This window comes from Chanodichthys erythropterus, chromosome 18 (genome assembly GCF_024489055.1).
Source record: "Chanodichthys erythropterus isolate Z2021 chromosome 18, ASM2448905v1, whole genome shotgun sequence".
NCBI classification, from domain to species: domain Eukaryota; kingdom Metazoa; phylum Chordata; class Actinopteri; order Cypriniformes; family Xenocyprididae; genus Chanodichthys; species Chanodichthys erythropterus.
Window position 1 is genome coordinate 14,446,469 of NC_090238.1, and position 24,625 is coordinate 14,471,093.

General features: G+C 37.2%; 1 protein-coding gene across 3 annotated transcripts in view; it reads right to left on the minus strand.

Annotated features, from left to right (window-relative positions):
* Window positions 1-24,625, minus strand: part of samd4a (sterile alpha motif domain containing 4A) — a 55,685-nt gene that overhangs the window by 15,550 nt on the left and 15,510 nt on the right. For 2 of the 3 annotated variants that reach the window (XM_067367978.1, XM_067367977.1), the window contains exons 3-9: window positions 8,341-8,862; window positions 4,677-4,931; window positions 4,361-4,470; window positions 2,838-2,924; window positions 1,964-2,195; window positions 1,575-1,660; window positions 562-674 (exon numbers count right to left, since the gene is read on the minus strand). In XM_067367978.1, the coding sequence (XP_067224079.1) occupies window positions 562-674; window positions 1,575-1,660; window positions 1,964-2,195; window positions 2,838-2,924; window positions 4,361-4,470; window positions 4,677-4,931; window positions 8,341-8,862 (1,405 nt within the window). Of the gene's footprint in view, window positions 1-561; window positions 675-1,574; window positions 1,661-1,963; window positions 2,196-2,837; window positions 2,925-4,360; window positions 4,471-4,676; window positions 4,932-8,340; window positions 8,863-19,064; window positions 19,268-24,625 lie in introns of those variants that run through there. The other variant, XM_067367979.1, reaches the window with a different exon arrangement.

Here is a 24,625-nt window from a genome sequence, read left to right on the forward strand (position 1 = left end):
CGCAGGAGTCGGCCAATAATGAGTCGACATTCAGAACTGCTGCACTGTGTGAACAACGTCAGAAGCGCTGGAGACTTAATCTTAATTTGTGTTTTGAAGATGAACAAAGGTCTTCTGGGTTTGGAACGACATGAGGGTGAGTAATGAATGACAGTTTTGGGTGAACTAATATACAACGATCATAATGCAAGGCAAGCACATTGCATATATCTGATGTTTTTAGAGGCATTCAGTATAGGATAGGGGGGTGGAGGTAGGGGTGTTAGACTAGTGGACTAGTCGGTTGCAAAATTTTCATTTAAACGTTTATGAAATTAGTCATTGCGCACATCACTAATTGTAAAACCTGAATAACAAGGAATTTTTGAAAGGTCTATTTTAGTATAAAATAAATGGTTAAAACTTTAGTAATATCCGTCTAAAAGGTTTTAATATGTCGTATGTTAATGTTTAACACAAGGAACATGTTAAAAATATAATGTTTTTTAGTATCGGGTCTCTAGGACCCCAGACAGAAGAAAAGCAAGTCTCAACAGAAACAACCTCCAAAATTCACTCTACCTTCGTCTCTGTCCTGTTAAGTCCAGTAGAGTTTTTCGTGAAATTGACCGGAACTGCACCTGCACTTGCTGTTTCCATGACAACAACCTCTTTTTCTGTGTCTCTGTGAAGGCCTGTGAGGGGTGTGAGATATCAGAGGAGTGAGGGGTGGGAGAGAGACTCAACACTGTGCATCATTAACATCACACCTCATAAGTGATGACTCCAAAACTGTGTCTAATGGGACTATATCTGCTTAACCTTAAATTGGGTGTGATTTGTTCAGAAGTTTCAATAATCTGATAATCAATAATCAATAATCAAAAATAATGCTGATCATGACAGTATTTTGAAAAATCTAAATTGTTTAGTGACTAAGTTCATGTTTATTAGGTTTAACACCTGAAATAAAATATAATTTTTTATCAGATACTTTCTTCTGCAGTCTTCCTGATAAATATTGATGACAATATACAAATTTTATCCAATCAAATGCTCTCTAGAATGATAACCACACATCTCTCTAAATCAGGGAAAGCAAATCTTGTCTTGCACTAAAAGCTATTGGTTACTTGAAATCAACATGAAACAGAGTTCATTAGTGTTGGTTTAGTATTATTAATATACTATTATAATATTTATTGAGATTTTATTTTTATATTAGTTTTGTCTTTTTTATTAGTTTTTAAAAATATTTCCATTTAGCTTCAATTTATTTTGATTTTTGCTTTAGTAATTTTAATGTTTCAACTTAAAACAGTTCAGTTAGCTGACAAGGCAACATTTCTATTTTTTATCTGTTTTTATTTAATTATTTAATTAATTATTTTAAATGTATTATTTTATTTAATTTCATTTTCATAACCACTTTACTTATTAATGTGACATAATTCTGAGTAAAACAGGACATCCAACAATGAAGGACTTGATTGTCTCCACAGGGAATTTACTGGGTAATAAAAAGCAGATGAATTTTTCACAATAAGAGCCAAAACTTTCATGTATTAAGAAATGAAGTTTTCATGAATGCTTACCTCATGGATTAGGCACTTATCAATAAGCTGTAGGTAGGAACTAATGTTCTCCTCATCCGACCCGGAGACGAGGAGTTGTGTGCAAACTGTCACAGAGAAAGACAAAAAGAGTTACATATCTATATAAAAAGAAAAAGAAAAAAGTTCCATGATGCCAAAACTATTACTACTGCTGTTTTAGTATGAGTTTTAGTTTGACTTTCAGTCTCTTATGTTTATGGAAAGCTCAGCAAGAGTTCAGGAAAGTAAATTACATAATCTCTGTCTGACAACCTCTGACCCATTTTCCTGTCTGTAAGATAAAGATGTGTGGAAATGGAAAGTGATGATTTAAACAATCCTAAATGCCTCAAATGATTCTCAGATTACGGGAAGAACTACGTGTGAACCTTTGCCCATGACGCGAGTGAACTGAGCAGGGATGTCCCCCTCGGCTATGACCGTGGAGCTGCCCTCCGTCTCTCCTCCGCCCAGGTGGGAGCTGGCGATGCTGCTCTTCCCCTCTGCGCTCAGCAGGTGGCGCTGTGACGAATCCTCTGTGCTGCAGGTTTTAATGGGCGTCTGGATGATCTGGTGGAGCTCCTGCAAAGGAGCACGTAGATTCCCTCCCTCCAAAATGTCCTGAAAGAGAAAGAGAGAGAGAGAGAGAGATGACGAATGGATGCAAGCGTAGTTGTTGTATTCAAGGTTGCGGTGCAGCATTATTTTGGACGCTTCCATAAATTCAATATGGGCAACTGTCGGGTGTCGGGATATTTCAGACATGTAATGAGGTGGAAAATGACATGTGAGGACAAAATAAAGGTCTACCAAAAATACTGGCATGTTTGTTTCCCCGTCGCACGGTGCGACTTTAAGAGGGCCGACACATGCGGGACATTAAAACTTTAAATGGATCCGGCTATCAGGAGGAGGTGTCTTATTTCTGATGCTACAAATGCACCGAGATGGAAAGTTTGATGAAAAGGTTGCTCTGAAATTAGACATCTGGCTCCTTCCTGTCTCTTGTTGTTTCAAATATTGTCCTTGAATTAAATAGATGACATTAAATTGCTTGTGAAAATTAGGACTCCAGAGTTAGTGTGGCACTGCAGTTAAAGATCAAGGCCGGAAACTGAAAGATTGAAGTTTCAAACCCCAATTTGCTACAGTGAAAAAAAGCATCTGCTGTATGAATGAATACAAATGTGAAGTTTGTGATCAAGAGGACTGTTCATATGAACAATGGTTATGGGTTGAAGATGGGGAAAGAGAGGCTCTGACCTTCTCCAAACAGCGCAGCATGTTTTGTCGGTCTTTCAGCTTCTGAATACTAATGATGATCTTGTGCCGTGCCCCTTTAGTGACTTGCTATATCAGAAGAAAACAATGTTTAAAACACATGCTACATCGCATAAAAACAGATTGATAATATGCAACAATGCTACAGACATATAACATTTACAAACCTATAGATGTAGATACAAGATGGACAAAATATATAAGATTCACCCATATATTCAAAATATATAAGATTCACCTACAATAATAGCCAGTGAATAGTCCAATTTCACACATAAAAACTTGAAATTGTAACATTCCCATACAGGTGTTATTCCACAAGTAACGGTTTTCTGTGTTTTAGATGCATTGTTACCACAGTAGCTGTGCCTGAAATACAGTAGACTACAACTAATTGTGGGCACAAATATTTGGAGCTAAATGCACAACATAGCTAGCAAGCTAGCTAAATTAATATATTGTAATTGTGAGTATCCCCTACATCACATAAATGACAAGAAGTAATTAAGTCTTGTGATTGGCTCAAACTCAGCATACCCGTATCTTGTACATGCTAGAACCTCTCTGGCAATGTTACTTTGTAACTAACGTTTTAAACCAGCTGGAGGTGATCTGCAAAAATTATTTTCTGGAAAAGTATCTTTGACTTTTTTCCTCCAATATAAATACCTAAACATTCTTAAAAAAAGATACATGTAGTTGAGAATGAAATTGTCATTATATATGAAACATATTTTTAGAGATGTCGGTAACACTTCAGTATAGGGAACGAGTATTCAATATTAACTACAATTTTTGCCTCATTTAACTCCTAATTTACTGCTTATTAATAGTTAGTAAGGTAGTTTTTGTAGCATTTAAATTTAGGTATTGGGTAGAATTAAGGGATGTAGAATGAGGTTATGCAGAATAAGGCATTAATATGTGCTTTATAAGTACTAATAAACAACTTATATACTAGTAATGAAAGCTAATAAGCAACTAGTTAAAAGTGAGAACTGAACCCTAAAAAAAATTAAAAATTTAAATTTAAGCATAAATCTCATAAAATTTTATTAGACATCTGGGTAACACTTTACCCAGATGTCTAATAAAATTTAATGAGATTTATGCTTAAATTAGAAAAACAAACAAACAAAACCCCAATTGGATAAGAAATGTAAATTTAAAGTGAAAACAAATGTATTTTTCCTATCCCAATTGTAAAATGTTTAATTTTTTTGTTGTAAACAAAAACCTCACAAAATTGTGATAAATTTCTTTAAATACAAGACTTCTTATCTTTTATTATTTCGTAAAATATCTTAAAAAAATAATTTTAAAGTGTTAAAAGTCTTGTTTTAAGGATTGATATTATATGTATGTGTGTGTGTGTGTGTGTCTTATTATATGTATTTTATATATTATTATTATATGTATTATATTATATCTTATTTTCTGATATATATGTATTAATAAGAACACTTTTCTTGAAGTGTAACAATAAGAGCAATGAAAGCACCAACCTGAGCTTCCAGCTGCTGCTCCGTCAGTGACATCATCTCATCATATGTCATGGTGGAGAAGAGCCCAGCGTACTTATGGAGACGTAGACTCTTCAGCCATGCCGGCACATCTGAGGATGACATCACATTAATTCAGTTAAGAAGCAATGCAAGATAAGATTTCATGTGAGTGACCTCATTTTTAAAGGTCTGGGCTCATCTTTATGACTCATTAGACCAATTATTTATTTCCAAGTTCCCTGAAAATAGACACATCCCTGCTTTAGTCAAAAGCTTTTTTTTTTTTCAAATGCACATGAACACATTTGTGGCTCACCCCTCATTCCGCTGCCTTCCTCATGGAATGTACTTCGGACCGCAGCGTGTTCCTCCAGGTGCTCGCTGCCTCCGCTGCCCGAGGACGCCACGCTGCTCTGAGGAGAGATGGGGGCGTGGTCGGGGGCTGGCCCGCGGGGACGCAGATCCTCCTGGGAGAGCCATCCGTGCCCCAGAGGCTGGTTAGATCCGCCGCTCATCGGAGGGGTCAGAGACACAGAACGCCTCAGAGGACTGTGCTGCCCACCCGACAGGACTGAGAGAAAACAGACACGCACCATGAGATTGGGCCATGGGGATCAACACAAATAAGTCAGGACTGTTATATTTCCGGAAACTTCTATCAAAAGCTTCAAATTTACGAGCTACGTTTAGTAGCTCTGTTGTTACCAAGCAGACGTAAGGGTGAACTTTTTAAAAGGGGTCGAATAGTACTGGGGCTTTAAGTTGCTTTAAGTATGCACAATTATTTTGGACTGCAATGAATATGAGCAACAAGATATGATTTCATACTCCAGGGCTATTTTGAATAATTAATAATAATAATGAATTCAAAATGTAACAATATACCATCTACTCCAAATTCCTGTGACACCGCAAACCATGAAGCTCTTATTTTAAACTGAACCTTGTTTTGATGTGACCAAACCACCAAAATAATTTTCTTAGATATTTAATTATTAAATTAATTACTATACATTAGAATTATCTATCTATCTATCTATCTATCTATCTATCTATCTATCTATCTATCTATCTATCTATCTATCTATCTATCTATCTATCTATCTATCTATATACACACACACACACACACACACACACACACACACACACTAATATTATATATATATATAAGCTTTATTTGAAGATTTTTAACAACACTGGCTTACACAAACTTTTCAATTATTTTCCATAATGTTTGTTGAGACACATAAAACAACAAATTAAATCAAAATACTAAACACAAAAATTGCTCATTTGTTTTATTCTGTTATTTTTTTATAACTTACGACTGACAGACATCATAATGTGTAACTTTAACTGCATGTCATCTAACGAACATGAAGTCAGTAATTACACTGATTTAAATCTCAGAACATACGATTTATAAGCTGTATGTTTTTTGATTCACTGAAAAGAACCAACTCATAAGAATCATTCATTTGGGAATCAGATTACACTGAGCTGTTTTGATTCACTAAAAAGAACTTGTTCATTAGAATCATTCGTTCAGGAATCAGATTACACTGTTCGAGCTGAATGTTTTTGATTCGCTAAAGAGAACCAACTCATAAGAGTCTGAAAGATTTAGAACCCATTCTAAACTAAAAAGTTTCCCTTTCCTAATGACAGGAAAATGTTATGTTATCAATAGCAGGTAACATTACAGTAGGTACACATGAACTGTACCCTAGACCCCTATGTTCAAGCAGACTTGTGCATGGTGTGAACTCACTCCAACCAAACAAACCCTGACGTCAATCAGATTCAGATTTACAGCACAAATCTGAGACTAGTCTGACTAACATCTTCTGTAGCACTAAATTGCTTTAGCCAGCACGACCAACACAAGTTTACTTGTTTCCTCTGAAGGGGGAAAACTTGGCAGACCAAACAAGCTGCGAGTCTTTTCCATTGCACCTACTAAACAGGTGAGCCTGTCTTCTTCTTCTGGAACATTCAACCCTGTCACGGTGAGGGGCAAGAGGAAACAAACAGAGAATGAGATGGAGAAGATACGCTATAGGCCGCGTGGAGTCCGTCCTCTCCTCCTATATGCGGCTGTAAATGTTTGGACTATGTATAGGTCTTCGCGGGCTAGTTTAAAATAGGTGCCCAGCTAACATTACAAGTTCCAGTCCCTAAATATTAGCCATTTTCCCTAAATACAAACCTCCACAAAGGATACCTTACAAGGGAAGAGCTGGGATGGTATGCGGTGCTTAGTTGGGGAGATGAGAGGGTGTTTTGTTTGTGTAAAGGAGGACACAGGATGCTGTTCTGACTCAATTTACAAATGTTCAAAGGTGATTATGAGGAGAAAATTGACAATGTTCAAAGAGGGTCTTATATATATTGTTACATTTTATTCTTTGTCAAGGAGACAGATGTTTTTTACTCTTACTTCACAATCATAATTAAGGGGTTTGTTGTAAAGAAGTAACTTTGCACCTATCTCAATTTGTTGACCTGATACCCTACACGACTGAAGCCGTCGATAGTATTACATTTTATAATATTTACTTTAAATATATACATTAATTGATTAACTTGAAAAAAGTATATCGATAAAGCAGTCATTTTGTGCCTGTGCCACTTGACCTGTTTATCTTACATGGACCAAAATGTATTCAGACACCTTGAACATTTCATTCATTAATACAGTTTATTCACTATAGTTTAAAAAATGGTAATAAAATATGACAAGATCTCAGAGTTAAACTGTGCCAGAAAAACATTATTTTAATTATGTCAGATAACACTTAACCAAAACATGGTTGGGTCAAAGTGTCTGAATAATTTTTGGTTCCAAATTTTTATCAATTTTACTGGTAGTCCACTGTATGAAGGATTTTTGGGTATAATATGTCAGAGGGACTTATATATTATACACATACATACACACATTTTTTTAATTAATATTATATATATATATTTCTTTATCTAAAAGAAATGATGCTGTTTTAAGAGCCTACATCCTGAGGTTGCTGGAGGAGAGTTGTGAAACCAGTCCTTTGTGATGTTGAAACTAAGTAGTCAAAAATAAAGAGGATCTGGTAGAGAGCAGTGCTTTAAATGTGACCTTATTTATATCCTCAGCTGTCTCCTTCATCAGAAAAAAAGACCCTTGCATTCTTAGCTGGAAATATCATGCTCTGACCACAGATATGTTCAATCTGAATATCTTTGTTACGCCCACAGCACGGCAGTGCCGCATGTACACATTTTCCCTCTTGTTTTGTGGGCCGAAAGACCTCTGATGTTGCTGGGCTATCGTAGTTCTGAATGCTCCTACATGTGAGAGATAAAACTGAAGTCTAAAGTACAGCATCTGAATTGTCCAAGAGGAAATGGGTAGGGATTTGAGAGGGTCACAACAATGTCAATTTTGAAAGAGTTGGTGGTCTGAATCTGCAGCTGTTTTAATCTCACTAGCTGAAGACAAAATAGACAAAATAGCAGATAGCTTATATGAAACACCTGTGGCTATAGACAGACTAAGCAATAGGAAACAGAGAGCATCCCATGTTAAAGGGTTAGTTCACCCAAAAATGAAAGTTCTGTTATTAATTACTCACCCTCATTTCGTTCCAAACATAAGACCTTTGTTCATCTTCGGAACATGAATTAAGATACTTTTGATGAAGGTTTTTTATCCCCCATAGAAAGCAACGTAATTACTACATTCAAGGTCCAGAAAAGTAGTAAAGACATCGTTAAAATAGTCAACTTGACTACAGTGGTTCAATCTTAATGTTATGAAGCAACAAGAATAATTTTGTGCACAATGTCAGGTTCAACATCAGAACGCTGGCTCAGTATTGGCCGGCATCACACACATGCCTTGTGCTGCTCACGTGAACAACGTCGGCTTAGTGACAGAAGTTTCATTTTTGGGTGAACTAACCCTTTAAGCCTAAAGTGAAGAATAGCCTACTCACTTGTGTTGGTCCCACTGCCTGTACCTACAGCGTTGATAGTGGAGGGCACAGAGGATGATGGGTACAGTGAGAGGTGGCCGTTTTCACAGCCCTGTTGCTGCTGCTGCCAACTTCCGAGCCCAGAGTCTCTCGAGCTCTGCCAGCCATTGAGACGGTCATCTGACCCGTAGCGCTGGTGGTGGGGGTAGAGGTGCGGAGGCTGCCCATGGTGTGATGAAGGTACACGCTCAAGGGAGTCTCCTGCTCCTCGGGCAGCCGCCCGCTCCTCCAGGTGGTTGAGCCAGAGGGCGAGGTTCGCCCTGTCCTCCAGGGAGGTTGCAGGGTGAATGAGAGCGTAGGACAGAAGCTGCCTGCTTTCCTCCAAGTGCCGGCCATGTTCGATAGTGTGGCTCAAGATTTTCGGCAGGAGACTCATGTACTCCACCTTGGCCTCGACGTTGCCCGGTTTTAGGAGAGGCAGGTGGGTCAGAACCAGAGAGATGACCCGTTCCTTCGGCTCACTCTGCCACTGACTGATCACCACTGCAAAACAAAAAAAAAGAGTAAAAAGATTAAGTTAGAAAAAGGTTAGCATAAGCTGAAAATAAAAGGAATTCAAATGTTAGCATAAGTTTACACCTAAAATATAAAATAAAATAAAATAGTTTACAGAAAAGGGCACCTTAAAATAAAAAATAAATAAAAAAAAAACTGAATAAATAAAAGAAATTCACATAAGGAGTTTAGCACAAGTTCACAGAAATGGGCACTTTAAAAAATAAAATAAAAGGAATTCAAGGTAAATAAAATAAACAAAATAAAATTGTTTACAGAAAATAAATTAAATAAATTCGCTGAAGTACTTTAGCACAAGTACACCAAAAAGGGCACTTCTATATATATATATATATAAAGGAAATCAAGGTTAAAATAAAATAAAATAAAATAAAATAAAATAAAATAAAATAAAATAAAATAAAATAAAATAAAATAAAATAAAATAAAATAAAATAAAATAAAATAAAATAAAATAAAATAAAATAAAAGATTAACATGAGCAAAGTCATCCCGGTTTCTACTCTTCCTTTAAAATAGCTGCTGCATTTAAAAAATTCGTTGAGGACACTACTCATAACCAGAGTCGCGCAACCTATTTTAACATGCCTCAGAAATGAACTACAGGAACTATAGATATTTTGAGGTCACGACAGAGGCTTTGTCCACCACCAATAATAGAGAACATGGGCCACAGAGTGAACTTCTGGCTACCTCCCGATCAGGTCTATGACTCATTTATTCTCTTGGTCTGCCTTTATTTTGGACATGTATAGCCACAAATGGGCTCCAGGAATGTCTTGTATGATCACAATCTCATGAAAGCTGTCAAGAACATGTCTAGCTCACATTTTTAGGATTTTTCATAACCATATATTATATTATATTATATTATATTATATTATATTATATTATATTATATTATATTATATTATATTATATTATATTATATTATATAAAAAAAATATTCTTATTACCATAATGTGTGAAGATAATGATATGAATTATTTAAATTATAAAATAATTAAACATCATAGTATGTGCTGTCCTGCCTTTAATGCAGACTTACAGAAATCACTATTTTAAATTGTGAATCACAACTGAAAAATATAGCTGCAAGCAACGATGATGGGCCCAAACCCCGGTGCCACCGCCACCCCGGTGACTTTAGTGCAACTGCATGGCGAGCAGTATGAATTTAATCCCAGTACATGTAAAAAAGGACTAAGTTAAAGTCATTTGAATACACCTTATTTACTGCAGCCAACTGGTGCCAATGTGATCATAAACTACAACAGCCACATCTAAGAGATAATTTCGATTTAGATGTATTTCATGTATTTCATAGATAATGTCATAGGTCAGTTTCAAATGAGTTATCATTTGCAGTTCCATAGTATGTGCTGTACTGCCTTTAACCCTTTTACACGTTTAAATTATTCTAGCTAAGCTTTTTTTTTTTTAAAACGACCATTATTTTATAGTATAGTAACCTATACAATGTTTATCTGATATGAATAAAACACTGCGTCAATTTATAATCGAAAGGATTGTTATTGCCGCTTCCATAGACATCAGTGTGTATTTAACAAACTATAAATGTATTGTTTTGCTAGTTCATATGTGTATTTAAAAGTCTGAAACCTAAAATAAACCTTATGTGGTTGAAAACACTGAATAGTTGTTATATATGACAAGCACTTAGCACGTCCGTCTCTGGCTCTGCGCCAGAAAAGAATTTAAAAAATTAACATTATCCGGATGTATTATGGTAATAAGAATTTGTGCATAGCATAGTCGCAAAAAAATTCTAAAAATAAATGTTATTCGTTACACAAAACTTTTCCCCATTTGATTTTGGGACAAAATGAGACTCTGACATGTGTTAACCAGTATGCAAATGTAGAAAAAAATCATTACCATAAGACCAAGAGACATGTTTAGCACTTTAAAAAGACAAGAATGATTGTAGCATTAATGAAACAGGATCATAAATGAATTTCATCAGTGTGTGCATGAGTAGAGATGTTTCGGAGGTCTTCTGTCATGTTTAGCAGGGAGCTATGCTTGTTTAGACCTCTTCATACCAATGTCACACTAAAGAGAGACACGCAGACTTGAGGACAACTGGGGACCGATGATTAAGTGTCTCTCTGGGAGTCTTTTTCAGGAACTTCCATTTTTACTGATGGGCCTACGGGCTTCTAGAGGACAAGTAGACACATCCTGGTAGTCCTTTATCTACGAGACTTTGGTACATTTAAGCAATTCCAACCCGCAGCTGTTCAGTTACTAAGCCAGACTTTAAAGCAAGATACATTTGCTATAAAACACAAAACAAAAAGTGTTTTATGGAAACAACTGATCAAGCTCATGTCTTCAGTTCTGAATAAGACCATGTGTGTGCAACCGCAATCACAAACCACTAAAAACATGTCATGTTAAGGGGTGACTTTCGCAAGATGTGACAAACTATTTAAAAAAAAATAATTTCTGAAATCAACAATAGACAAAAGCGCTTAGTCAGAAAGACAGGAAAATCCAATGAGTGATGAGGGAAGGTTATTCGTCCACCACAACGTGTCACCACTCAGCTTGGTTCAGTTTGTGCCTTGCCAAAGGTTGTGATGAGTTTATCTGGTAATAAAGTCCTCATGACCCTCAATAACACTCCTCTACTAAAATTAGAGCCCAGCATTCAACTTGGCCAGTGTCCTGCTCTATCTCAGCGGTTGCCAGCTCCTCTGTGGCTCCCACACTCCTCCATCATTACACAGTTCTTTTTCCTTCGCTCCACCCATCCAGCTGGATATAGAGGGAGTGCTGCTGCTAAAACAATGCAGCCTACTCATCTCAAGGATTCTGACTTCCTCTGCCACCATCCCCCCCGTTCACTTCCTTCAGGATCTGATCACAGAGCTTCCAGAGAGACGTTGGCCCTCTTTCTCACACTCTCCCTTTTCTATGTGTCTCACTGCTGAATCCTACATTGGATATTTTGCAAGAACAGACTCTCCAGATATTGCAAAACCATCTCATGCGTCAGCTATGCATGTAAATTCAGTCAGTTTATTGCATTACGTTCTGACATACAGTACAGTCCAAAAGTTTGGAACCACTAAGATTTTTAATGTTTTTAAAAGAAGTTTCGTCTGCTCACCAAGGCTACATTTATTTAATTAAAAATACAGTAAAAACAGTAATATTGTGAAATATTATTACAATTTAAAATAACTGTTTTCTATTTGAATATATTTCACAAAGTAATTTATTCCTGTGATGCAAAGCTGAATTTTCAGCATCATTACTCCAGTCTTCAGTGTCACATGATCCTTCAGAAATCATTCTAATATGATGATCTGCTGTGCAAGAAACATTTAATGTGTACAATTGTACAAAATATTTGTGTACAATATTTTTTTTCAGGATTATTTGATGAATAGAAAGTTCAAAAGAACAGTGTTTATCTGAAATCTAATCTTTTGTAACATTATAAATGTCTTTACTGCCACTTTTGATTGATTTAATGCATCCTTGCTGAATAAAAGTATTCATTTCTTTAATTTCTTTTCAAAAAAATAAAAATAAAAATTCTTACTGACCCCAAACTTTTGAATGGTAGTGTATAATGCTACAGAAGCTTTGTATTTCAGATAAATGCTGTTCTTTTGAACTTTCTATTCATCAAGGAATCCTGAAAAAAAAAGTACACAACTGTTTTCAACATTGAAAATAATCATAATGTTTTCAACATTGAAAATAATCATAAATGTTTATTGAGCAGCAAATCAGCATATTAGAATGATTTCTGAAGGATCATGTGACACTGAAGACTGGAGTAACGATGCTGAAAATTCAGCTTTGCATCACAGGAATAAATTACTTTGTCAAATATATTCAAATTTTAAAAGGGTTATTTTAAATTGTAATAATATTTCACAATATTACTGTTTTTTACTGTATTTTTAATTAAATAAATGTAGCCTTGGTGAGCAGACGAAACTTCTTTTAAAAACATTAAAAATCTTACTGGTTCCAAACTTTTGGACTGTAGTGTATTTCAGAACATACCACATACCGATAGGCCATTGATTAATAACTAATAAATGGCTGATAATAAAATTCTATATTACTAAGTATAACCAGTGTTCTTTTAGTCATTTATAATAATACATTTATGATAATGTATACATTGTTATAGTATTTCTAAAAAAAATTTAATTAGCTTTTATTTTTTAATTTTAGTTTAAGATTTAGTAATTCATGTGCTTTTGTCATTTTTAATAGTTTTTTATTTCTATATAGGTTTAATTTATTTTTATTTCAGTTTTCATCTTGGTAATTTTAGTACTACAAATGATTTCAACTTCATTTAGTTGCCAATGCAACATTTCTTTTTTTTCAACATTTATCATTTTAATTTTTCATGTAATTTTATTTAATCTTTATTTCAGTTACTGAAAAGGAATTTTAAAGGTTTCTCAATAAACTAAAAAAACAAAAAAAAACAAAAAAAAACACTAAAATAAATTCTTAATACATATACCGTAACATGGATATTCATTTTGAGATTAGCTAAACATTACATTAACAGTGTTATTAAATTATTTTTATATTGTTCTTAAAGATGATAAATAGAAATACCTTCAAAGGTAGTCTAAATGCAAAATGATTCAATATTATTAAATATGAATCATACAGTAACTGATATAGTACAGTGAATCACTATAATTTATAGATATAAAAGACAAACTTATCATGAGCTTGGAGGATATTAAAGAAAAGCAAATGCTTTTGTAGATGCCACGAGTCATACAATTTAAATTTAACTGGTTTAGTTTTATGATGGGCTTCTGGGCCAACCAACTTTATCTGGTTGGCAAAATGGTCTAGTGACCGAGCCAGCAGTAAAGTTCACAAAACCTCTTTAAAACCAGCTTGACCAGGCTAGAAGAGCAGTTAAGACCAGCAAACCTGGTATAAGCTGTTTTTATCTGCAGTCCAGTGGAAGGTACATTAATACATACTAATTCATATCTCATAGCTAAGCAGTCGGCTCATAGACCCCGGAGCTGGTGGAACGTGACCCTCACAGGAATGTGTTTCTCTCTGACTCTCCTTGTGTGCCCACAACTCTCTCCTTTTTTAACTCTTCTTTTGACTTACCCACCAAACCGCCCTCCTTTTACAGTATTTAAAGTGTTTACAACTATTAACTAAAGCATTGGAACGGAAAAAGTTGGATGGGACTGAAAGAAAGAGGGAGAAAGAGACAGAAACGGAGTGAAAGCAACATTCTGCAGGGAGACTGTGAATCACAGTTGATTCACAGCGGTCAGTCTGAGGAAAGCCCTTCTTTAAGGCTTCACTGAGTCATTTTTAGACAGTAAAACAATGTGTTCTAGTGAACTCCACACGTGGCGCTCACTCTCAGGGAACAGAGCTTTCAAACATCCCTGCATTTGGCCGCAATTTGTATTTTCTCCACCCCTTGCACTTAACCTTCCGATTGGCTTAAATTAGAAGCTGCTCTATAACGGCAAAATGCTTGAGTCTACAAACTACTCTAGAGGAGCGAGGCCTGAGCAAAAACACTGAGAAACTATTCCTCCTGAGTGAGCCTCACTAAACACATGACTGTTTACGAGTGAGTCAATGAATCATTCAATCAACTGATTTGTTCAAGAACTAAACAAATGACTGACTGAATTCGGAATAACATACTATCATTCTACTCCTAATTTTTACATACAAAGATCTGACAGAAATAGTAAACGTAGCAGGCTATTTCGAAACCAGCCACTGTCTTTATGAGTGAGTCACTGAATCATTAATGATTAATGATTCTTATTTGCTATCCTGGATACACAAAGAAAAAAAAGGCAAGATGCAATTGAGACAAACTGTTAAAGTTGATAATGGATAATACAAATTATTTTTCATATTATAATTATACATGTACACATGGGGTCGGTAACTTTTTTTACTGTTTTTAAAAGAAGCCTCTTATGATGAAAGTACAGTAAATACAGTTATATAAGTATCACCTTTTTATTGTATATTTAAAGAAGTATTACTACACAACTACAGATTAATTTAGGAATGAAACAAATGATTGTTTATGAGTGAGCCAATTAATCATTTAATCAATTGATTAATTCAGGAATGAAATAAGACTGCATTTGGAATATCATACAATCATACTACTACAAATGTTTACATGTAAAACATATGAAACAGAAATAAATAGAAATAGTAAGAGTAGTCAGCCACTGTCTTTGTGTGAGTCACTGAATCATTCATTCAACTGATTACTTCTCATACTTCTTGTTATACAAAAGCAATATTGCATAATACCATTAAAGGGTTAGTTCCCACAAACATGAAATTTCTGTCATTAATTACTCACCCTCGTGTTGTTCCAAACCCGTAAGACCTTCATTCATCTTTAGAACACAAATTAAGATATTTTTGATGAAATCCAAGTTTTTTTTCCCATAGAAAGCAATGAAATTACCACATCCAAGGTCCAATAAAGTAGTAAAGACATTGCTGACTACATGACTACAGTGGTTCAACTTTAATGTTATAAAACGATGAAAATACTTTGTGTGCAAAAACGAAAAAAAAAAAAAAAACAATAAATTAAATAAATTAATCATTTCCTCTCTACCCTGTCAGTTTCCTACAACCTTTACATTGAAGACACATTGCAGAGCTCATTATTGGCCGGCTCCTGCGTCATGATCACATGCATATGTTGTGCTGCTCACGCGAACAGCGTCGGCCAATACTGAGCTGGCATTTGGACATAAACACAGAAGCACTGCACTGCATCAACTGCGTAAGAGACTGACAGAGTAGAGAAGAAATTGTTAAATAAAGTCGTTTTCTTTGTTTTGTTTTTGCGCACAAAAAGTATTCTTGTTGCTTCATAACATTAAGGTTGAACCACTGTAGTCACATGGACTATTTTAACAATGTTTTTACTGCTTTTCTGGACCTTGAAAGTGTCAAAAAAAAAAACGGATTTCATCAAAAAATATCTTAATTTGTGTTCCGAAGATGAACAAAGGTCTTAGGGTGAGTAGTTAATGACAGAATTTTCATTTTTGGGTGAACTAACCCTTTGATCATCAATGTCATTTTTGAAGTATATCTCCTGCCATAGCAGAGTGTCAGAGAGATATTGGTCGCTATGTTATATATGAAGCAAAGAAGCCAGTGTGATGAAGAAAATACAGCCAGCCTCGACACACCTTTAACAAACAAACAGAAGCACAGACAGACATGCTGTTCACCAGACGGAGATGGGTGGTTAAACCAAAGCAGTGCACATTAGAGACCATTCAGCCGACCGTACGCAGACAGACATTTTCCCCTTTTAATTAAATGAACTTTGAGTCACTTTTAATGAGAGACTGAATATAAACCCCCTGCAGACCGCTGTAACAGCATCAGTGCCCCTCTTGACCTGGATACACGCCTGGATAACACGCAACCCCCTTCGTATGTCACCAGATCCTCCATTAACACCAGGGACACAATTGGTGGCTGATAAAAACACACGCACAGTCATACAAACAGTCACGCACACGCTCACGTCTGCATGGGAGGAGATGTTTGTCAGACACATGATTCTCTCATGCTAAAAATAGGATGGCCACAACACCGAATCCAAACACCAGTGGACTGGTGATAACACCCTATTTATATGAGACCATCAGAGATGGCATCAGCTAAAACCACACACACCCTGTGCTGACATAGTGCACACAGAAAGAAGGTCACTGAAACACTGCTTTGCGACCTCGTTTTCACCTTTGTCTCTTAAAAGAAGTACAATGGTAACAGATTTCCATGGTGCATCCATAGTAACTACCTAGTCTTAAATTTTTGCTTATTTAAATATACACTCACCGGTCACTTTATTAGGTACACTTTAGGCATCTTTACACAGCTGAGCTAATGCTATTCTGTGCCTGCTCAAAATTCTGTGTAAAGACACAATGCAGCATAACAGCCAGACTAAATTATGCCTGCTCTGACCCACCTCAGCCCCTAGTATAACAATAAGCAGTTAAAATTGTTGTGTAAATGCATTTATGCCACCTCTGAGCAGCATTTAACAGTCTGTGTAAAGACAAAAGCACGCTTCTGTGCCACCTTTGCAGTGTAAATTTGGCAAAATTGATAGTACCAGGTTGGACCCCCTTTTGCCTTCAGAAGCTTTAATTCTTTGTGGCACAGATTCAACAATTCCTCAGAGATTTTGGTCTATATTGACCATATTGTCCATATTCCATCACTTCCCAATTGCGCTCTACTGGATTGACATCTGGTGACTATGGAGGCCATTTGAGTATAGTGAACTTATTGTCATTATCAAGAAACCAGTTTGGAGTGATTTGAGCTTTGTAACATAGCGTGTTATCCTATTAGAAGTAGCAAACAGAAGATGGGTACACTGTGTTCATAAAGGGAAGGACATGGTCAGCAACAATACTCAGATTGGATGTGGTATTTAAACAATGCTCAACTGCCCAAAGTGTGCCAAGAAAATATCCCCCACACCATTACCAATACCAGCCTGAACTGTTGAAACAAGACAACATGCTTATGTCTCGTTTACGCCAAATTCTGACCCTACCATCTGAATGTCGCAACAGAAATCGAGACTCATCAGACCAGGCAACCTTTTTTCAAGCTTCTATTGTCCAATTTCGGTGAGCCGGGGCAAATTGTAGCCTCAGTTTCCTGTTCTTAGCTGACAGGAGTGGCACCTGGTGTGGTCTTCTGCTGCTGTAGCCCATCTGCTTCAAGTTTCGACGTGTTTTGTGATCAGAGATGCTCTTCTGCAGACCTCAGTTGTAATAAGTTAGTTACTGTTTCTTTTCTATCAGCTCGAACCAGTCTGGCCATTCTCCTCTGACCTCTAAAATCAACAAGGCATTTTCACTCACAGAACTGCCTCTGACTGGATATTTTCTCTTTTTCTGACCATTCACTGTAAACCCTAGAGATGGTTGCGTGTGAAAATCCCAGTAGATCAGCAATTTCTGAAATACTCAGAGCAGCCCGTCTGGCACCAACAAACATGACATGTTCAAAGTCACTTAAATCACCTTTCTTCCCCATTCTGATGCTCAGTTTAATCTTTAGCGGATCGTCAATGCCTAAATGCATTGAGTTGCTGCCATCCATGTGACTGGCTGATTAGATATTTGTGTTAATGAGCAGTTGAACAGGTGTACCGAAAAAAGTGACTAGTTTCTGACCCAAAACTTTTGAATGGTAGCTTACAGCACCATCATAGTAGTGTTTTTTACAGTGATAAATCAAAACATTATGGTAATACCATGGTGTGTCTTGGTAAAGTATAATGTGGATGCAACCACGGTGATCCTAGGCTCAACCACTGTCCAATATTAGTCTTGTTAGCACAACAAACACAGCAAGAGCAAGAACAGGATCACTCCTTTTTTATAGTTGTTGAGTCAACACAGTAAGGACACAATGTGTTCCTGGGAGGATGATGCACCACTTTTTAAGCTCTTGAGAGGGAGACAGTGGATACACAACCTTAGGTTCAGAAATAAGGTCAATATGCACTAGATGCAGCTGTAAAAAAAACAAACAAACCTGCTGTATAACACATCAGAAAGTCTAAAAATGAGGTCTGTCTGTACTTTTTTCCACTTATGAGGGGAAAAAAAACAACACTGGAATTGGTCTGTGGACACAGTACAAACTCGCACCAAGAAGATTTTTCCAGTAGGGAAAGAGGGGAAAGGAAAAATGGCCTATTTGGAAAAAGTGGCTAGAGAGTGAGAAGAGAAAGAATGAGAGAGAGAGAGAGAGAGTGTGTGAGCGAGCGAGCGAGGATGCCCCACCCATCCCTCTGGCTGCTTGCTCCAGCTCAGCAGTGCGGAATGTGCTGGCATACCACAGGTCTAACAGAAGAATGCACAGTTTCCGACTGGGGTGCGTTGCATCCGAAACGACGCTGGTTAGACACATACCTTCTTTTTGAGATCATCCCCCTCAACGCTACTTTAGCAAACACTTCCTTAAACGGGCTCCCCAAGATCTAATGCATTCAGCAGAGTAGTGGGTGGAGAGAAATACGGAGCATCATTGATATGGAGAAAGGACAGGGAGGGGAAGAGAAAGAAAGAGAGGAGCATTACCGTATGGCTAAACCAAACTCCATTCCACCTAATGACCAGTGGAAACACTTCCATGTGAAGGACAGAGGCCCATTGAAAAGATTCCCAGGAGTCGGGAATAAGACACTCCCGTGAGTGGGAAGCTGAGAGGAAAGCCTCAGATGACACTCCAAGAAGTAACAGAGGAAAGAATGAAAAAATGACAGAATCGATGTGTGGTATCCTGAAATGACACCCACGGGGAGTGTGCGGAAAGCTCTGGAGAGGCTGACGCTTTAGTTGGCAGAGAAAGAGAGAGAAAGAAAGAATGTAAAAGAGGCCCCTGTTGAACTTCATTGGCCCCACCTTTCCTCAACGGCAGTTTTAACAGGCAATGGCTCGATCTCTGCAGGTCTCCACAGGCCTGGACCCCACCGGCACCCTGTCTGGGTCTTATAGTCAACCTAAATTTCAGCATGCATAGTAGCTGGGCCAAGCCGCACAGATAATAAATTCACTGACACCCCTTTCATTCACAAGGGGCAGTGCCAATTTGTTATTGTTTCTTGATGGCACAAAGATATCACATTCTCAAAACTGGGAATAAGCTTGTATACAAAAGTGCTTTTCACCCTGCATTTAACCCTGGGTTATCGTCATTCTAAATACCACTTTTAACCCTGGGTAAAGGAACGTTTCACACTTGTAATTTAGAAGCGGGGTTAGCACTGTTTTTAACTGGGGGTTATGAAACCCTCCTCTGGAGCAGGGTTAGCACCGCTTTTGCAGTGTTAAAGGATTAGTTCACTTTCGAATGAAAATTAGCCCAAGCTTTACTCACCCTCAAGCCATCCTTTCTTCTTTCTGATGAACACAATCAGAGAAATATTAATAAATATCCTGACGCATCCAAGCTTTATAATAACAGTGAGCAATACCAACGACTATGAGCTGAAGAAAGTGCTTCCATCCACATCCATCTATCATAAACGTGTACTCCACATGGCTCCGAGGGGTTAATAAAGGCCTTCTGAAGCAAAGCGATGCATTTGTGTAAAAACAAAATCCATATTTAACAAGTTATGAAGTAAAATATCTAGCTTCTGCCACACGTCCGAAGAAAAGTGTAAACTGGTGTCGCATCAGTTACACTGTTTCCGAAGCTGAAAAGGGAAGCGTAGCATAAGCTTTTTGAACCGCAAGAGTTTCACACTTTATTTGTACATTGGATACGGAAGGCAGACTGGCAGAAGCTAGATATTTTACTTCATAATTTTTTTCATTTGAAAGTGAATTCATTTTTTAACCCCGCATTGTGGTGCCAAACTTGTACAGTGTGAAACAATGCGGTGTTAGACTGTTACAGCCAGATGTTTAGCAATCGCTTACTAATATTTGCCTGCTTTGGACAGTCACAGAAACACTGCGCATTGTATATAAACAGTAAATTCAGCATTTGAGTGGAAAAATGTCAATTGCTGACAGAAAACGCAACAATTTGAGTGAAGAAGAGAGCATTTCATTCTTGCCTTTATAGTCCGAAATGTCCATTCAGAATAAACTCGATAGTACAGTTGGCAATACAAGGATGCCCAATGCTACAGCTTTAATGTAAACACGATGTGTGCTGCGTTTATCCAATCAGTGACACTGACACCTCAAATATGCAAATAAGTACGTTAACCCAGGGTTTAGGAATGTATAATGTGAAATATCAGCTTATGAATACCCAGGGTTATTTGATAACCCCAGGTAAATTATGAGCAGTGTGAAACATGAAGCAAGATAACCCAGAATTCCATTTACCCGGGGTTTAGAATGACCCAGGGTTAACAATTTCAAGTGTGAAAAGCCTTAAAGACAATGTTTATTTGTGGGCATGTTATGTTGTAACAGTCAGTTACGTCATTATTCAGCTCTCAGGCCAGTTGGATTTGTGAAAGTTTGCCAGCCAGTGATTTTGGAGGAAAAGAGGCAAGATCATCTGCCTCAAAGGTCCTAAACTTCTGGCTCCTACACAGACAGAGTTGCCCTTGGTCAGCTGAATTAATTACCCAGCATACAACTTTAGGTCATCCGCCCCCTCAGTTCCTCTTCACACACATATCGCCAAATGTTACGTCTGCTGTAGAAATTAGAGAATGAGGCCGACAGTTCTAATTTTGGCTTGGCAGGCGCTTTGTACTGAGAGTTTGTCTGTATTCACTCGTACACTTTCTTCCTCTCTTCCTTTGAGCCAGTGATATTTATGGCCCCTAATTCTGTTCAATGTTGGAAATAGCAGCGCAGGCTAACTAACCATTGAGCTCAGCTGGATGGACAACAAAGTGGGAAACACCTGCCTCTGTCAGTAGACACAGCAGTCACGGTGGCTCCGAGTCATCTGTGCGCGTCTCTATTGTTCAGTACGGATGATGAGCTCTCGCTCTCAAATGCAGGAAGCTCGTCACGTCGCACATGTGAACCCATTCAAGACTGACCCCGAAGCGTTTTCTCTATCTGATCTTTACTGTGTTAGATAAAAGTCCAGACAAGCTTTCCACCTGTGCAAATGAGCTATGCTGTTTCCCAAATGTGCTACAGTGCAAAAACAGGTTTGGCCTGATCCTGAAAAAAGAGAAAAGAAACATTCCTATATTTTGATTATCTGAGATAATCGCTGAAACAACAACCGCAAACATATGTTGACTGTGAACGATTCCTCCATAATCACAATAATGAATAGCCTAGTCATTGTATTTTTCTTTTGATATGAAGGATTATGATTGTTTTGCTGAAGAGTGCTGATATTTCACCTCATCAGCAGTCGGTGAGGAAACTCTGAGGCCTCAGACTTTGGCCCCAAAAACCTGCTCCATTCATACCCCCCAGACAGGACAACCTTGGGCAGGAAGTGCCATTGTAACCTGACGACCGTAACGGCTGTTAAATGTGTTCTGGAATTGATGGAAATTTAGTCTACCTGTGGAAGCGCAAGGGGATGTGTGCATTTCACCACTTTAATTAACTTTTGTGACAAATTAACTATTCTACAATTATTATACAACTTTTTCCTTCAATAAAAACTTAAAAATATTAAGTTACCTTAAAAACCCTTTTTTAAATCTAATAAATAACTTTTTTATTTCAATTATTTATTTATTTAATTCTTTTTGTTGCTGTTCATCAATAAATGGACGATATTAAAATAGTATATTTTAAGTAAATTAAAGGATTAGTTCACTTTAAAATGAAAATTACCCCAAACTTTACTCATCCTCAAGCCATCCTAGGTGTATATGACTTTCTTCATTCAGATGAACACAACCGGACTTATATTAATAAATATCCTGATGCATCCAAGCTTTATAAATGGCAGTGAGCGAGATCAACGAGTATGAGCTGAAGAAAGTGTCTCCATCCACATCCATCCATCATAAACATACTCCACACTGCTCCGGGGGGATAATAAAGGCCTTCTGAAGCGAATCGATGCATATTTGTAAATAAATATCCATATTTTAACAAGTTATGAAGTAAAATATCTAGCTTCCACCAGATCAGCTTCCATATTCAATGTACGAAATGCTACGTCCTACTCCTTCCCTATTTAATTTACGGAAAAAGCATAACTGACATGATGTCAGTTCCGTTTTTTTTTTTTTTGTCCATAATTTGAATATGGAAGGCAGTCTGGCGGAAGCTAGATGTTTTACTTATAAATATTTACTTACATAAATAATATCTGTTATAACTTGTTAAATATGTTTTTTTTTTTGTTTTTTTACACAAACAGCTTCTCTTCAGAACGGCTTTATTAACCCCCCGGAGTATGTTTATGATGGATGGATGTGGATGGAGACACTTTCTTCAGCTCATGCTTGTTGATCCTTGCTCACTGCCATTATAAAGCTTGGATGTGTCAGGATATTTATTAATATTTGTCTGATTCTGTTCATCAGACAGAAGAAAGTCATATACACCTAGGATGGCTTGAGGGTAAAGCATGAGGTAATTTTTATTTGAAAGTGAACTAGTCCTTTAAAAACACTAATATTGAACCAAATAAATGCTAAAGTGCATTCAGGCATCACAATATTATAATGTACAGCATTAAAAATGGATAGTCATTTTGAGATTTTCTAAAGATTAAACTGCGTTATTAAATTATTGGAGTTTTTAAAGATTAGTGTTAGATGACAACAAAAGGTCATCTAAATTTAAATAAAAAATAAAAAAAAATGAAAATTAGCATTCACAATTAATACCACGCACAAATACTGAATACAGTACCAATATATTGTGCAAAAATAGAAAATTATATTAAAAATGATACCTTTAATGATAAAAAAATAAATGGTATGAGAGGCAAGTTTTTAAAAACAGTATGATCAGGTCCCAAGTGAAACCTGATGTTTTCCTTGAAAAATTGAGACAAAAAAATCAGGCTTCATAGGATTTTTTTTTTTCCTCAAGGAAAATTTGGGGACTACCTCTGGCACAATGTATCATTGTAACCCGACGACTGTAACGTCTATAAAAGCCTTGCTGGAATGGAACATCAATTTCCAACTACCTGTGGACGTTCCAGGGGTTGTGTGTGTGTTCGTGTGGCGTAGAATGTCACAGCTGGAGCTATTCCTGGAATGTGAGCCTCAAGTCTGCGGATTTGAGCGCAGAGAGCTCTATTTAAGGAAATGTCTGGGCCCCTGTGCTACTTGAACCCCCTCCTCATTCACCGATCATTATTTTCCTATTCGGAAGAAATCTTTATTTCCGTACCTGCAGGAGAGAGAACAGAGATTCCTTTGCGGAGGTTATATAATTGCACAAAAAATGAGAGCTGATCTGTGAAAAAGGTCCCATTTAGGGTAACTGGAAGGAACACATCCTCAAACTAAAATACAAACCCACTCCTGCTTTGCGACTGTCTGGAGTGGAAGCTGAATGAAGTGGTGGGAGGGGGAGAATCTCAGCCTGACCTCTTAAAAGCGCAATCAGCAGTTTTGAACAAAGTCTGCATTGTGGCACCGTGATGCAGCTGTGTGCACTATGCATTGCAGCTGCAGAATAACGCATACTAAACAGTAGCCACAAAGAGACGTGACACCAGCCTCACCAAAGACACACTCAAGACAGTAAAGCAAACAGAACTGTGAAGAGCGAGCATGTCTTCTGACACACTGTTCTCTCTGCAGTCAAGCGTGCACTGACAGCTCAGCCCGTGTGTGGCATGAGCTACAGGACCGGTCTGACGGCGTGGGAGACGACCGTGGGGAGTATGAGGCAGGACACAGGAGGTGGAGAGGAGACAGTTGAAGAGGAGAGCCGAGCTATCATGAGCCTCACCATTAGATTTCATTTTTTCAGAGACAGTAGTGACAGTAAAGACATTTATAAAGTTAGAAATTATTTCTTTCAAATAAATGCTGAAAAATGTATCACAGTTTCTACAAACATATTAAGCAGCACAACTGTTTATGGCATCGTAATTTTTCTTGAGCAGCAAATCAGCATATTAGAATGATTTCTGAAGGATCCTGTGACACTGAAGACTGGAGTAATGATGTTGAAAATTCAGCTTTGCCAACACAAGAAGACATTACTTAATTTTTTACAATATA